The 13,439-nt window shown below is 38.7% G+C and overlaps 1 protein-coding gene across 3 annotated transcripts in view; it reads right to left on the bottom strand.

Annotated features, from left to right (window-relative positions):
- Positions 1-13,009, bottom strand: part of KHK (ketohexokinase) — a 153,716-nt gene extending 140,707 nt beyond the window's left edge. The window contains exons 1-2 of one of the 3 annotated variants that reach the window (XM_063441833.1): positions 12,768-13,009; positions 5,192-5,308 (exon numbers count right to left, since the gene is read on the bottom strand). In XM_063441833.1, coding sequence (XP_063297903.1) covers positions 5,192-5,308; positions 12,768-12,859 — 209 coding nt within the window. In that variant the 5' untranslated portion in view covers positions 12,860-13,009. The remainder of the gene's footprint in view (positions 1-5,191; positions 5,309-12,767) is intronic. The other 2 variants (XM_063441834.1, XM_063441832.1) reach the window with 2 other exon arrangements.
- Between the last annotated feature and the right edge of the window lie 430 nt (positions 13,010-13,439).

Genomic DNA, 13,439 nt, shown 5'->3' with positions numbered 1-13,439 from the left:
TTATTATTACTCTCATTAGACAGTAACTATATCACTAATTATACTCTATACCCCCATTACTTTATTATTACTCTCATTAGACAGTTACTATATCACTAATTATACTCTATATCCCCCATTACTTTATTATTACTCTCATTAGACAGTTACTATATCACTAATTATACTCTATATCCCCCATTACTTTATTATTACTCTCATTAGACAGTTACTATATCACTAATTATACTCTATATCCCCATTACTTTATTATTACTCTCATTAGACAGTTACTATATCACTAATTATACTCTATATCCTCTATTACTTTATTATTACTCTCATTAGACAGTTACTATATCACTAATTATACTCTATACCCCCCATTACTTTATTATTACTCTCATTAGACAGTTATTATATCACTAATTATACTCTATATCCCCATTACTTTATTATTACTCTCATTAGACAGTTACTATATCACTAATTATACTCTATATCCCCCATTACTTTATTATTACTCTCATTAGACGGTTACTATATCACTAATTATACTCTATATCCTCTATTACTTTATTATTACTCTCATTAGACAGTTACTATATCACTAATTATACTCTATACCCCCATTACTTTATTATTACTCTCATTAGACAGTTACTATATCACTAATTATACTCTATATCCCCCATTACTTTATTATTACTCTCATTAGACAGTTACTATATCACTAATTATACTCTATATCCCCCATTACTTTATTATTACTCTCATTAGACAGTTACTATATCACTAATTATACTCTATATCCCCATTACTTTATTATTACTCTCATTAGACAGTTACTATATCACTAATTATACTCTATATCCTCTATTACTTTATTATTACTCTCATTAGACAGTTACTATATCACTAATTATACTCTATATCCCCATTACTTTATTATTACTCTCATTAGACAGTTACTATATCACTAATTATACTCTATATCCCCATTACTTTATTATTACTCTCATTAGACAGTTACTATATCACTAATTATACTCTATACCCCCCATTACTTTATTATTACTCTCATTAGACAGTTATTATATCACTAATTATACTCTATATCCCCATTACTTTATTATTACTCTCATTAGACAGTTACTATATCACTAATTATACTCTATATCCCCATTACTTTATTATTACTCTCATTAGACAGTTACTATATCACTAATTATACTCTATATCCCCCATTACTTTATTATTACTCTCATTAGACAGTTACTATATCACTAATTATACTCTATATCCCCATTACTTTATTATTACTCTCATTAGACAGTTATTATATCACTAATTATACTCTATATCCTCTATTACTTTATTATTACTCTCATTAGACAGTTACTATATCACTAATTATACTCTATATCCTCTATTACTTTATTATTACTCTCATTAGACAGTTACTATATCACTAATTATACTCTATATCCCCATTACTTTATTATTACTCTCATTAGACAGTTACTGTATCACTAATTATACTCTATATCCCCCATTACTTTATTATTACTCTCATTAGACAGTTACTATATCACTAATTATACTCTATATCCCCCATTACTTTATTATTACTCTCATTAGACAGTTACTATATCACTAATTATACTCTATATCCCACATTACTTTATTATTACTCTCATTAGACAGTTACTGTATCACTAATTATACTCTATATCCCCCATTACTTTATTATTACTCTCATTAGACGGTTACTATATCACTAATTATACTCTATATCCCCCATTACTTTATTATTACTCTCATTAGACAGTTACTATATCACTAATTATACTCTATATCCCACATTACTTTATTATTACTCTCATTAGACAGTTATTATATCACTAATTATACTCTATATCCCCATTACTTTATTATTACTCTCATTAGACAGTTATTATATCACTAATTATACTCTATACCCCCATTACTTTATTATTACTCTCATTAGACAGTTACTATATCACTAATTATACTCTATATCCCCCATTACTTTATTATTACTCTCATTAGACAGTTATTATATCACTAATTATACTCTATACCCCATTACTTTATTATTACTCTCATTAGACAGTTACTATATCACTAATTATACTCTATATCCCACATTACTTTATTATTACTCTCATTAGACAGTTACTGTATCACTAATTATACTCTATATCCCCATTACTTTATTATTACTCTCATTAGACAGTTACTATATCACTAATTATACTCTATATCCCCATTACTTTATTATTACTCTCATTAGACAGTTACTGTATCACTAATTATACTCTATATCCCCATTACTTTATTATTACTCTCATTAGACAGTTACTATATCACTAATTATACTCTATATCCCCATTACTTTATTATTACTCTCATTATACAGTTACTATATCACTAATTATACTCTATATCCCCCATTACTTTATTATTACTCTCATTAGACAGTTACTATATCACTAATTATACTCTATATCCCCATTACTTTATTATTACTCTCATTAGACGGTTACTATATCACTAATTATACTCTATATCCTCTATTACTTTATTATTACTCTCATTAGACGGTTACTATATCACTAATTATACTCTATATCCCCCATTACTTTATTATTACTCTCATTAGACAGTTACTATATCACTAATTATACTCTATATCCCCCATTACTTTATTATTACTCTCATTAGACAGTTACTATATCACTAATTATACTCTATATCCCCATTACTTTATTATTACTCTCATTAGACAGTTACTATATCACTAATTATACTCTATATCCCCCATTACTTTATTATTACTCTCATTAGACAGTTACTATATCACTAATTATACTCTATATCCCCCATTACTTTATTATTACTCTCATTAGACAGTTACTATGTCACTAATTATACTCTATATCCCCCATTACTTTATTATTACTCTCATTAGACAGTTACTATATCACTAATTATACTCTATATCCCCCATTACTTTATTATTACTCTCATTAGACAGTTACTATATCAGTAATTATACTCTATATCCCCCATTACTTTATTATTACTCTCATTAGACAGTTACTATATCACTAATTATACTCTATATCCCCCATTACTTTATTATTACTCTCATTAGACAGTTACTATATCACTAATTATACTCTATACCCCCATTACTTTATTATTACTCTCATTAGACAGTTACTATATCACTAATTATACTCTATATCCCCCATTACTTTATTATTACTCTCATTAGACAGTTACTATATCACTAATTATACTCTATATCCCCCATTACTTTATTATTACTCTCATTAGACGGTTACTATATCACTAATTATACTCTATATCCTCTATTACTTTATTATTACTCTCATTAGACAGTTACTATATCACTAATTATACTCTATACCCCCATTACTTTATTATTACTCTCATTAGACAGTTACTATATCACTAATTATACTCTATATCCCCCATTACTTTATTATTACTCTCATTAGACAGTTACTATATCACTAATTATACTCTATATCCCCCATTACTTTATTATTACTCTCATTAGACAGTTACTATATCACTAATTATACTCTATATCCCCATTACTTTATTATTACTCTCATTAGACAGTTACTATATCACTAATTATACTCTATATCCTCTATTACTTTATTATTACTCTCATTAGACAGTTACTATATCACTAATTATACTCTATATCCCCATTACTTTATTATTACTCTCATTAGACAGTTACTATATCACTAATTATACTCTATATCCCCATTACTTTATTATTACTCTCATTAGACAGTTACTATATCACTAATTATACTCTATACCCCCCATTACTTTATTATTACTCTCATTAGACAGTTATTATATCACTAATTATACTCTATATCCCCATTACTTTATTATTACTCTCATTAGACAGTTACTATATCACTAATTATACTCTATATCCCCCATTACTTTATTATTACTCTCATTAGACGGTTACTATATCACTAATTATACTCTATATCCTCTATTACTTTATTATTACTCTCATTAGACAGTTACTATATCACTAATTATACTCTATACCCCCATTACTTTATTATTACTCTCATTAGACAGTTACTATATCACTAATTATACTCTATATCCCCCATTACTTTATTATTACTCTCATTAGACAGTTACTATATCACTAATTATACTCTATATCCCCCATTACTTTATTATTACTCTCATTAGACAGTTACTATATCACTAATTATACTCTATATCCCCATTACTTTATTATTACTCTCATTAGACAGTTACTATATCACTAATTATACTCTATATCCTCTATTACTTTATTATTACTCTCATTAGACAGTTACTATATCACTAATTATACTCTATATCCCCATTACTTTATTATTACTCTCATTAGACAGTTACTATATCACTAATTATACTCTATATCCCCATTACTTTATTATTACTCTCATTAGACAGTTACTATATCACTAATTATACTCTATACCCCCCATTACTTTATTATTACTCTCATTAGACAGTTATTATATCACTAATTATACTCTATATCCCCATTACTTTATTATTACTCTCATTAGACAGTTACTATATCACTAATTATACTCTATATCCCCATTACTTTATTATTACTCTCATTAGACAGTTACTATATCACTAATTATACTCTATATCCCCCATTACTTTATTATTACTCTCATTAGACAGTTACTATATCACTAATTATACTCTATATCCCCATTACTTTATTATTACTCTCATTAGACAGTTATTATATCACTAATTATACTCTATATCCCCCATTACTTTATTATTACTCTCATTAGACAGTTACTATATCACTAATTATACTCTATATCCCCATTACTTTATTATTGCTCTCATTAGACAGTTATTATATCACTAATTATACTCTATATCCCCCATTACTTTATTATTACTCTCATTAGACGGTTACTATATCACTAATTATACTCTATATCCCCCATTACTTTATTATTACTCTCATTAGACAGTTACTATATCACTAATTATACTCTATACCCCCATTACTTTATTATTACTCTCATTAGACGGTTACTGCATCACTATTAATACTCTATACCCCCGATTGCTTTATTAGTTCAATACTCACTCAGCGATGTGACCTGGAGCCAGGGAGCCCATGAAAGCACATGGTGCCCCAAGTAATGCGAGCACTGTACAGGAATTGGAAGCATTTCCCCCTCTCTGCCAACGCTGAGATAGGCACCTGGAACACACGCCATACAAAGCGACAGATTGTATTAGCAAGAAAAACTGATCTGCAAGCTGTACAGTAATACCGATATAGACAAAAAGATCAAAATAAATTATTCCTCTGCTATGACACCCATGGCTGCCTGGAACGTTCTATTGTCATGCATTTCACAAAACTTAGTATAATTTAGTAAATAAATTACTCCCTGGCCAGGTCACTGGATGCATGCTCACCTGCCGATGTTGTGACACGGACATTGTCACAGGAATGTACAGTCTGCGACTAAAGCTGCTCTGTAAAATAAGGTTGTGCGTACAGAGGCGCTTACAGAATTGATTTAATCTGTCCTTTTAACTAGCTGCTCAAACACAGGTTAAATGTGGCCTTAAAAAGCAGAGCGCCTAAAAATAATCAAAATAAATCACAATACCATTTGCAAATTTAAAATAGTGTAGAGTGATTATAATATATCACACGTGTATGCAAGTGCAATTAAAAACAAAAATATATATCTACTCAGTGAAAAGTCTTATTCTCGCAAATAAAGTGTAATTCAGTGAAATCTATAAAACAAGCAATAGTGTAGTATGACAAAAAGGTGTATACATACATTTAAAGGGACACTATAGTCCCCAGAACAACTACAGCTTACTGCATTTGTTCTGTTGAGTAAAATCATTCCCTTCAGGCTTTTTGCTGTAAACACTGTCTTTTCAGAGAAAATGCAGTGTTTACATTACAGCCTAGGGATACCTCCACTGGCCACTCCTCAGCTGGCTGCTAGAGGTGCATCCTGAGGCAGTGCTGCACAGTGTGACTGACCCTCAGTATCTCCTCCCTCTGCATGCAGACACTGAACTTTCCTCGTAGAGATGCATTGATTCAATGCATCTCTATGAGGAGATGTTGATTGGCCAGGGCTGTGTTTGACTTGTGCTGGCTCTGCCCCTGATCTGCCTCCTTCAGTCTCAGGCAATCCTATGGTGAAGCATTGTGATTGGCTCAGACCACCACTTCTGATTATGTCAGTTGAGCAGGCAGATCAGGGGCAGAGGCAGCATCAGCAGCACACTGGAAAAGAAGTAAGATTTTACTATATTTAGGGGGAAAGGGAGGCCACAGGGGTTAGATGTTGGTTTTAACACTATAGGGCAGTGATGGCGAACCTATGGCACGAGTGCCACACCGGGCCCTCTATGTGGGCACGCGGCCATGGGTTTGCCATCAATGTAGAGTAGGCACCTGCCTGTCCAAAACGGCAGGCGCCTACTCTGCTTCCGGGTCGGGAGGCAGGGGGAGGGATCTGTGAACCAGCTCCCCTGTCCTCCCGCGAGCAAGCTGTGTGGAGCGTTGCCGCGCATTACCATGGCAACACTCCACACAGCACCGCGTGGGAGGACAGGGGAGCTGCTTCACAGATCCCTCCTCCTGCCTCCCGACCCGGAAGCAGTACTTGCCACCACCGGACCACCAGGGATGGCTGTGCCCCCCTCTCCTTCATTAAAGGTAAGCAGGAGGGAGGGGTGGATACTGATTTAGCATACTTTTTTTTTTTTTTTAAACACCTTTGCCCCCCCACACACAGTACCCCTACCCCACACCCAGCATCCCTCCCCCACACCTCTATCCCCCCCACACAGCACCCCTACCCCCCACCACAAAGCACCCCCACCCCACAGCACCCCTACCCCCCACCCACACAGCACCCCTACCCCCCCACCCCACCCACACAGCACCCCTACCCCCTCACCCCACAGCAGTCTGTGTGTGTGTGTGTGTGTGTGTGTATGTATTCAGCAGTGTGTGTATTCAGCGGACTGTGTGTGTGTGTGTACTCAGCAGTCTGTGTGTGTATTCATCAGTCTTTTTATGCAGCAGTCTGTGTGTGTGTATTCAGCAGTCTCTGTGTGTGTGTATTCAGCAGTCTGTGTGTGTATTCATCAGTCTTTTTATGCAGCAGTCTGTGTGTGTGTATTCAGCAGTCTCTGTGTGTGTGTATTCAGCAGTCTGTGTGTGTATTCATCAGTCTTTTTATGCAGCAGTCTGTGTGTGTGTATTCAGCAGTCTCTGTGTGTGTGTATTCAGCAGTCTGTGTGTGTATTCATCAGTCTTTTTATGCAGCAGTCTGTGTGTGTGTATTCAGCAGTCTCTGTGTGTGTGTATTCAGCAGTCTGTGTGTGTATTCATCAGTCTTTTTATGCAGCAGTCTGTGTGTGTGTATTCAGCAGTCTCTGTGTGTGTGTATTCAGCAGTCTGTGTGTGTATTCATCAGTCTTTTTATGCAGCAGTCTGTGTGTGTGTATTCAGCAGTCTCTGTGTGTGTGTGTGTATTCAGCAGTGTGTGTATTCAGCAGTGTGTGTATTCAGCGGACTGTGTGTGAGTGTATTCAGCGGACTGTGTGTGTATGTATTCAGCAGTCTGTGTGTGTATTCATCAGTCTTTTTATGCAGCAGACTGTGTGTGTGTATTCAGCAGTCTCTGTGTGTGTGTGTGTGTGTGTATTCAGCAGTGTGTGTATTCAGCGGACTGTGTGAGTGTATTCAGCGGACTGTGTGTGTATGTATTCAGCAGTCTGTGTGTGTGTACTCAGCAGTCTGTGTGTGTGTGTGTGTACTCAGCAGTCTGTGTGTGTGTACTCAGCAGACTGTGTGTGTGTACTCAGCAGACTGTGTGTGTGTACTCAGCAGACTGTGTGTGTATTCATCAGTCTTTTTATTCAGCAGTCTTGTATGTGTGTGTATTCAGCAGACTGTGTGTATGTATTCAGCAGTCTCTGTGTGTATATATTCAGCAGTCTCGGTGTGTATATATTCAGCAGTCTCTGTGTGTATATATTCAGCAGTCTCGGTGTGTATATATTCAGCAGTCTCGGTGTGTATGTATTGCATTTGTTGGAGATACTAATAAATATAAGCTTCATTTTATCTATTTATATTATTATTTAAAATTTGTATCATTGAACTCTCTGCTGTTGTGTTCTTTTAAAACAAAAGTTGTTAATTAGTACGTCAACAGTACGAGTTGTTTTTTCTAAACTTAAATCTCAATTTTCAGGTTTAATTGACGTGTGGTCACTTTAAGGGAAAAAAAGTTGGAATGCATTGCGGTTTGCGCACTCGGGCTCAAAAAGGTTCGCCATCACTGCTATAGGGTCAGGAAAAGATAGTGTTTCTTTAACAAGACTTATATTATTTTCAAATTTCCTAATGTGGCACAGAGGGCATGGGTGAACCGTGCATCCAGTGCTGATCAGTAGGCTGGGGAAGTCCCGGGGGGTCCAGCCACCCTAGGACCTAAGCCCAAACTACCCTATTAAGCCTTCAAAAAGTTTGCAGAGGCGGAAGAAGGCATACAGGACTTTTTGCAGGACTTTGAGTGCTTCTGCATGTTACATGAGATTGCCCCAGCAGACCGGGTTCCCCTCCTAGCCACGAACCTCACAGGGAAAGCTGCGGATGCTACTGTGAAACAAGTCCTGTTGACGAATTATGCCATCACTCCAGAGGCATCCCGCCGAAAGTTCAGAGAACTGAAAAAGGGGTCCCAAGACTCCCACGACGTGAGCCAGCTCACCTCCACCTACATCCCCACCAACGAAGTTAAGTAGGCCTATCCAGTGATGACCCACACCACCCAGGGCAGCTCACTCTCTGAGGCACAGGTAGAAACACGCAACCATCCCATGTCCCAATTTCTGTAGCCGTCCCAAGAGTACACAACCCCGTGCCAGTCCCCCTCATCCTATTCCCCATGGCCCTTCTCCTACACCTACATCCCTACCGAGTTTGGGAGGGAGGTAGTGTCCGACCTTTCCCTAAAGTCCTGCAGATATCAGGTGGCCACTAGTTGAGGTAGGTTGGATAATGAGTGGTTCACGTGGAAAAAGGGTTTTCTGTATCGCCTGGTAGAGAAAGGAAAATCAGGGGCCATTCCTACCACCACCAAACAGTTGGTGGTACCCAGGAAGTATTGAAATGAGTTACGAGAGATTGCTCATGATATCCTCCTGGCAGGGCATTTGGGACAGGGCCGGACACACGCCCAACTCACCCAAAGCCTTCTCTGGCCACGCATCTCCCAGGATGTGAAGCGGTACTGTCGGTCCTGCGATGTCGGCCAGAAGATGGGGAAGCGGGGCGACCGGCACAAGGCCACGCTCCATCCACTACCCATCATTAAAGACCCCTTCGGCAGAGTTGCTGTCTATATCATAGGTCCACTGGCTAAGTCTAGTCCTTCTGGGAAGAAATACATTCTGATCATCGTAGACAACGCAACTCGGTAACCCGAGGCAGTTACAATATTCAGGTGGAGATTGTAGCCGAAGCCCTGATGAGAGTGTTCTCCTGGATGGGTTTTCCCCGGGAGATTGTCTTGGATCAGGGCACCCAGTTTATTGCCGATGTAACCGCCCAGCTTTAAACCGTTATGAGTTATGCAGCATTAAACCGTTCCTGAGTTCCCCAGACCAATGGCCTGTTCCAGCGCTTTAATGGCACGCTAAAGCAGATGCTCGGTACCTTTGCCGCGACTGGGATAGATTCTTGCCGCATCTCCTGTTCGCCTATCTGGAGGTGCCTCAGGAATCCACAGGGTTCTCCCCGTTTGAACTGATGTTCGGACGGAGGGTAATGGGACCCCTACACCTTGTTAGGGAGCACTGAAAGGGAATGGGGGAGCAGGAAGGGACCCCCCATCATCCCATATGTGCTGGAGTTTAGGGACTAGCTGGAGGAGCTCACTCACCTGGTGCGTGGGAACCTCAGGTACGATAAGGGAGCCAGGGACAGTAGCTTTCAAGGCAGTCAGAAGGTTTAGGTTCTGAAACTGGTCCAGCATGATAGGCTACAGGCTGCCTGGCAGGGCCCATACTGGGTGGTGGACAAGAAGTGTGTCACTACCTACGTGGTCGGCCCTTGTTCGGGTACCGGAGCCAGACGCATGGTTCATGTTAACATGCTGAAGCCCTACCACGAGCGGACAGAGGAAGGCGCCGCTATATGTGTACCCGCCTCTGAAGATTTTGATAATCTTCCCCTTCCCGACCTCCTGGAGCATGGAGCTCAGGCAGGGTCCATAGACTGGGTCCACTTGGAGACCTTCTCAAACCTGCCAGTACCTCACCATGTTAGACTTGTGCAAGGGGTACTGGCAGATTCCTTTCCAAAGGATTGTGGACCGGCTGTTGGATGGCCTCCAGGATTATGCCTTTGCCTATGCATGCCTGGATGACAATCGCCATACACAGCGACACTTGGGAGGAGCATCGGACACATGTAGGAGAGGTACTAGATCGGATTAGGGAGGCAGTAAATAAATAAAACATAGGGATGGCCGAGTTACAGTACCTGGGCCACTGGGTAGGATGTGGAGAGCAGAAGCCCAAGCCAACCAAGGTTGAGGCAGTAGCGAACTGGCCCTGTCCCCGCACCCAGGTGCTGGCCTTCCTAGGAACCACTGGATACTAAAGAAAACTTGTCCCCAATTACAGTGCCATAGCCAAGCCTTCACTGACCTGACCCAAAAGAACCTACCCAGACAGGTTAACTGGGTCCCGGAGTGTGAGCAGGCGTTCCAAGCCCTTAAGAACGCCCTGGTAAATGCCCCTGTCCTGGCTGCTCCTCATCCTCGCAAACGTTTTCTTATCCACACAGATGCTTCTATGTTTGGATTAGGAGTGATGCTGAGTCAGGTCAGGGACGATGATGGAGAACACCGTAGACTCCTCCAGAGAGCAAGGCATGAACAAGCTCTTACAAGAGCTTAGTAGTGATTTAGCAAGGGAGTATGACAAGCATAGCAATCCCTTGTAGCAGATTCCCCCAATAAGAGACGGCACTCCATATTGAGGGTGAAGTAGAACTCTCCTTTACTTTTCACTTTTATGCAGGTTTAACACATACAGGGTTTTCAAGAACAACCAATAAAAACATTACAACACATACAATAAAGTAAACCACTGCCAAGAGAAATCCTCCCCTCTGCCTGTGTTACAATTATCTCAAGACAATAGACTAACTTAATTAGCACAGGCAGAAAATATACAGTTTTTACACAATTCTTATAACTTTAAAAGTATGCATGCAATATTAATACAGTTACAATTACATATTTGAAATCAGCGTCCTTCAAATATAAATATACTCAAAAATCATTCAAATTGGTCCAGTGGTTCAAAATTTAGGTCGAAAGTCCTTTGTGACCACTGAAGCATGGCTTTTCCAGCTCAAACCAGTTCCACAAAGTCCTCTGTCCTGGAGATAATTGGGAAGTAATCCAATTATCTCCAAGGACAGAGGCAAAACTCCATTGAACACATGGCAGCAAAAGACAATAAAATACATAAATATATATAACTGTGCAGCCATTGCAGAAAACAGGTACATTCAACATATCCCCAGACAGCTCAGATCTGAGCACACATTATTACTGAATGGCGCTCAGATCACACACATACAGTTCAATTGCCATGGAGCCAAAGTCTTTCACATAGTCTTTCATTATACGAATGGGCTCGATGGCATAGCTATCTGGGGTATCACTGTTCAAATAGGGCAAGTACCGAATTACCCGGCTTTCATGTCTTTGCAGGGGAAAATCAAGTATTTCAACATGGGGCCATAGTCACAGGGCAGGAGGCTGGCAATCAGTCTTCTCCAATGCCCAGTGGCGAAGCTGGTTCGGCCACACTTATCCCATGAACTGGTACCGAGTTCAAAATGCTGAAAGAAGCAACACCCAAGAATGCTTCTCTCCGTCACAACTTAAACCTAAGTAATTACTCTAACTTCCATAAAATGCTCTATGGTTCTACCAACATTGTATGAATCCTTCTCCACTGTTATTGATTCCTTATTTTCACATTATGTGGATTAATAACTTTAAGAACACTAATAAGACTGTACCTTGCAGTTGTATTTCCTTTTTTTATATATATATATATTTTGACAATTCCATACACTAATTGAGTACACAGGTATTGTTCACCACATGACATTTTTGGCTTATATTTTGTGCTATTTTCTAAAAAAAAAATGTATTAAGAATATATATTTTATATAACTTTTATGTATTTTTCTCTTCTTCTGGGTTAGGTTCTCCAATATTCTAAATAGACAAGAGTTTATTACATTGTCTAGTACTGTCGGTACCTTTTTCTTGATTCGATAAAGAGCTTTAAGTTTAGTTTTTTTTTGTTTGTTTTTAAAATGCTGTCATCTTATTTTATTTTTGAAATTTCAAGCTAATAAGTCACTTTTTGCATATAAACGTTCCATATTATTTCTCCATATCTTTATGAGCACGGTATCAGATTTACTGACTGACGGCTCAGAGTAATGGGCTCCCCCTGATCCAATGTATTTTATTACTGTCAGTCACTGTCACTGTGTCTACGTCACCTAGGGCTCCTTGTTACAGAACACATACCGATAGAAAGACCATGATATTAAACTGCCCCCATAGAATTACCTGGTATCAGTGTCCTCCTCGGGGTATTTATCAACCACACTGATTATATCGAGACAGACAAGGCCGATGCACAGGATTTGCTTGTCCTCCATGTCTCTCGCAAAGGACACACAGGCTGCAGCTTTCTAATTATGTGACCCTTGCTCCCAGACCAAGCTGAACAATCAAAGCATAACAGGTTAAAGATACAAAACCACTCCAGGGAGTACAGTGCTATTCTACAACCTGTATAACACACTCTGGGTCTCTCTGTATAACACACTCTGGGTCTCTCTGTATAACACACTCTGGGTCTCTCTCTGTATAACACACTCTGGGTCTCTCTCTGTATAACACACTCTGGGTCTCTCTCTGTATAACACACTCTCTGGGTCTCTCTGTATAACACACTCTGGGTCTCTCTCTGTATAACACACTCTGGGTCTCTCTCTGTAAAACACACTCTGGGTCTCTCTCTGTATAACACACTCTGGGTCTCTCTCTGTATAACACACTCTCTGGGTCTCTCTGTATAACACACTCTGGGTCTCTCTCTGTATAACACACTCTGGGTCTCTCTCTGTATAACACACTCTGGGTCTCTCTCTGTATAACACACTCTGGGTCTCTCTCTGTATAACACACTCTGGGTCTCTCTCTATATAACACACTCTGGGTCTCTCTCTGTATAAC

Source organism: Pelobates fuscus, chromosome 2 (genome assembly GCF_036172605.1).
Source record: "Pelobates fuscus isolate aPelFus1 chromosome 2, aPelFus1.pri, whole genome shotgun sequence".
NCBI classification, from domain to species: domain Eukaryota; kingdom Metazoa; phylum Chordata; class Amphibia; order Anura; family Pelobatidae; genus Pelobates; species Pelobates fuscus.
This window is presented reverse-complemented; position numbering and strand designations above follow the sequence as displayed.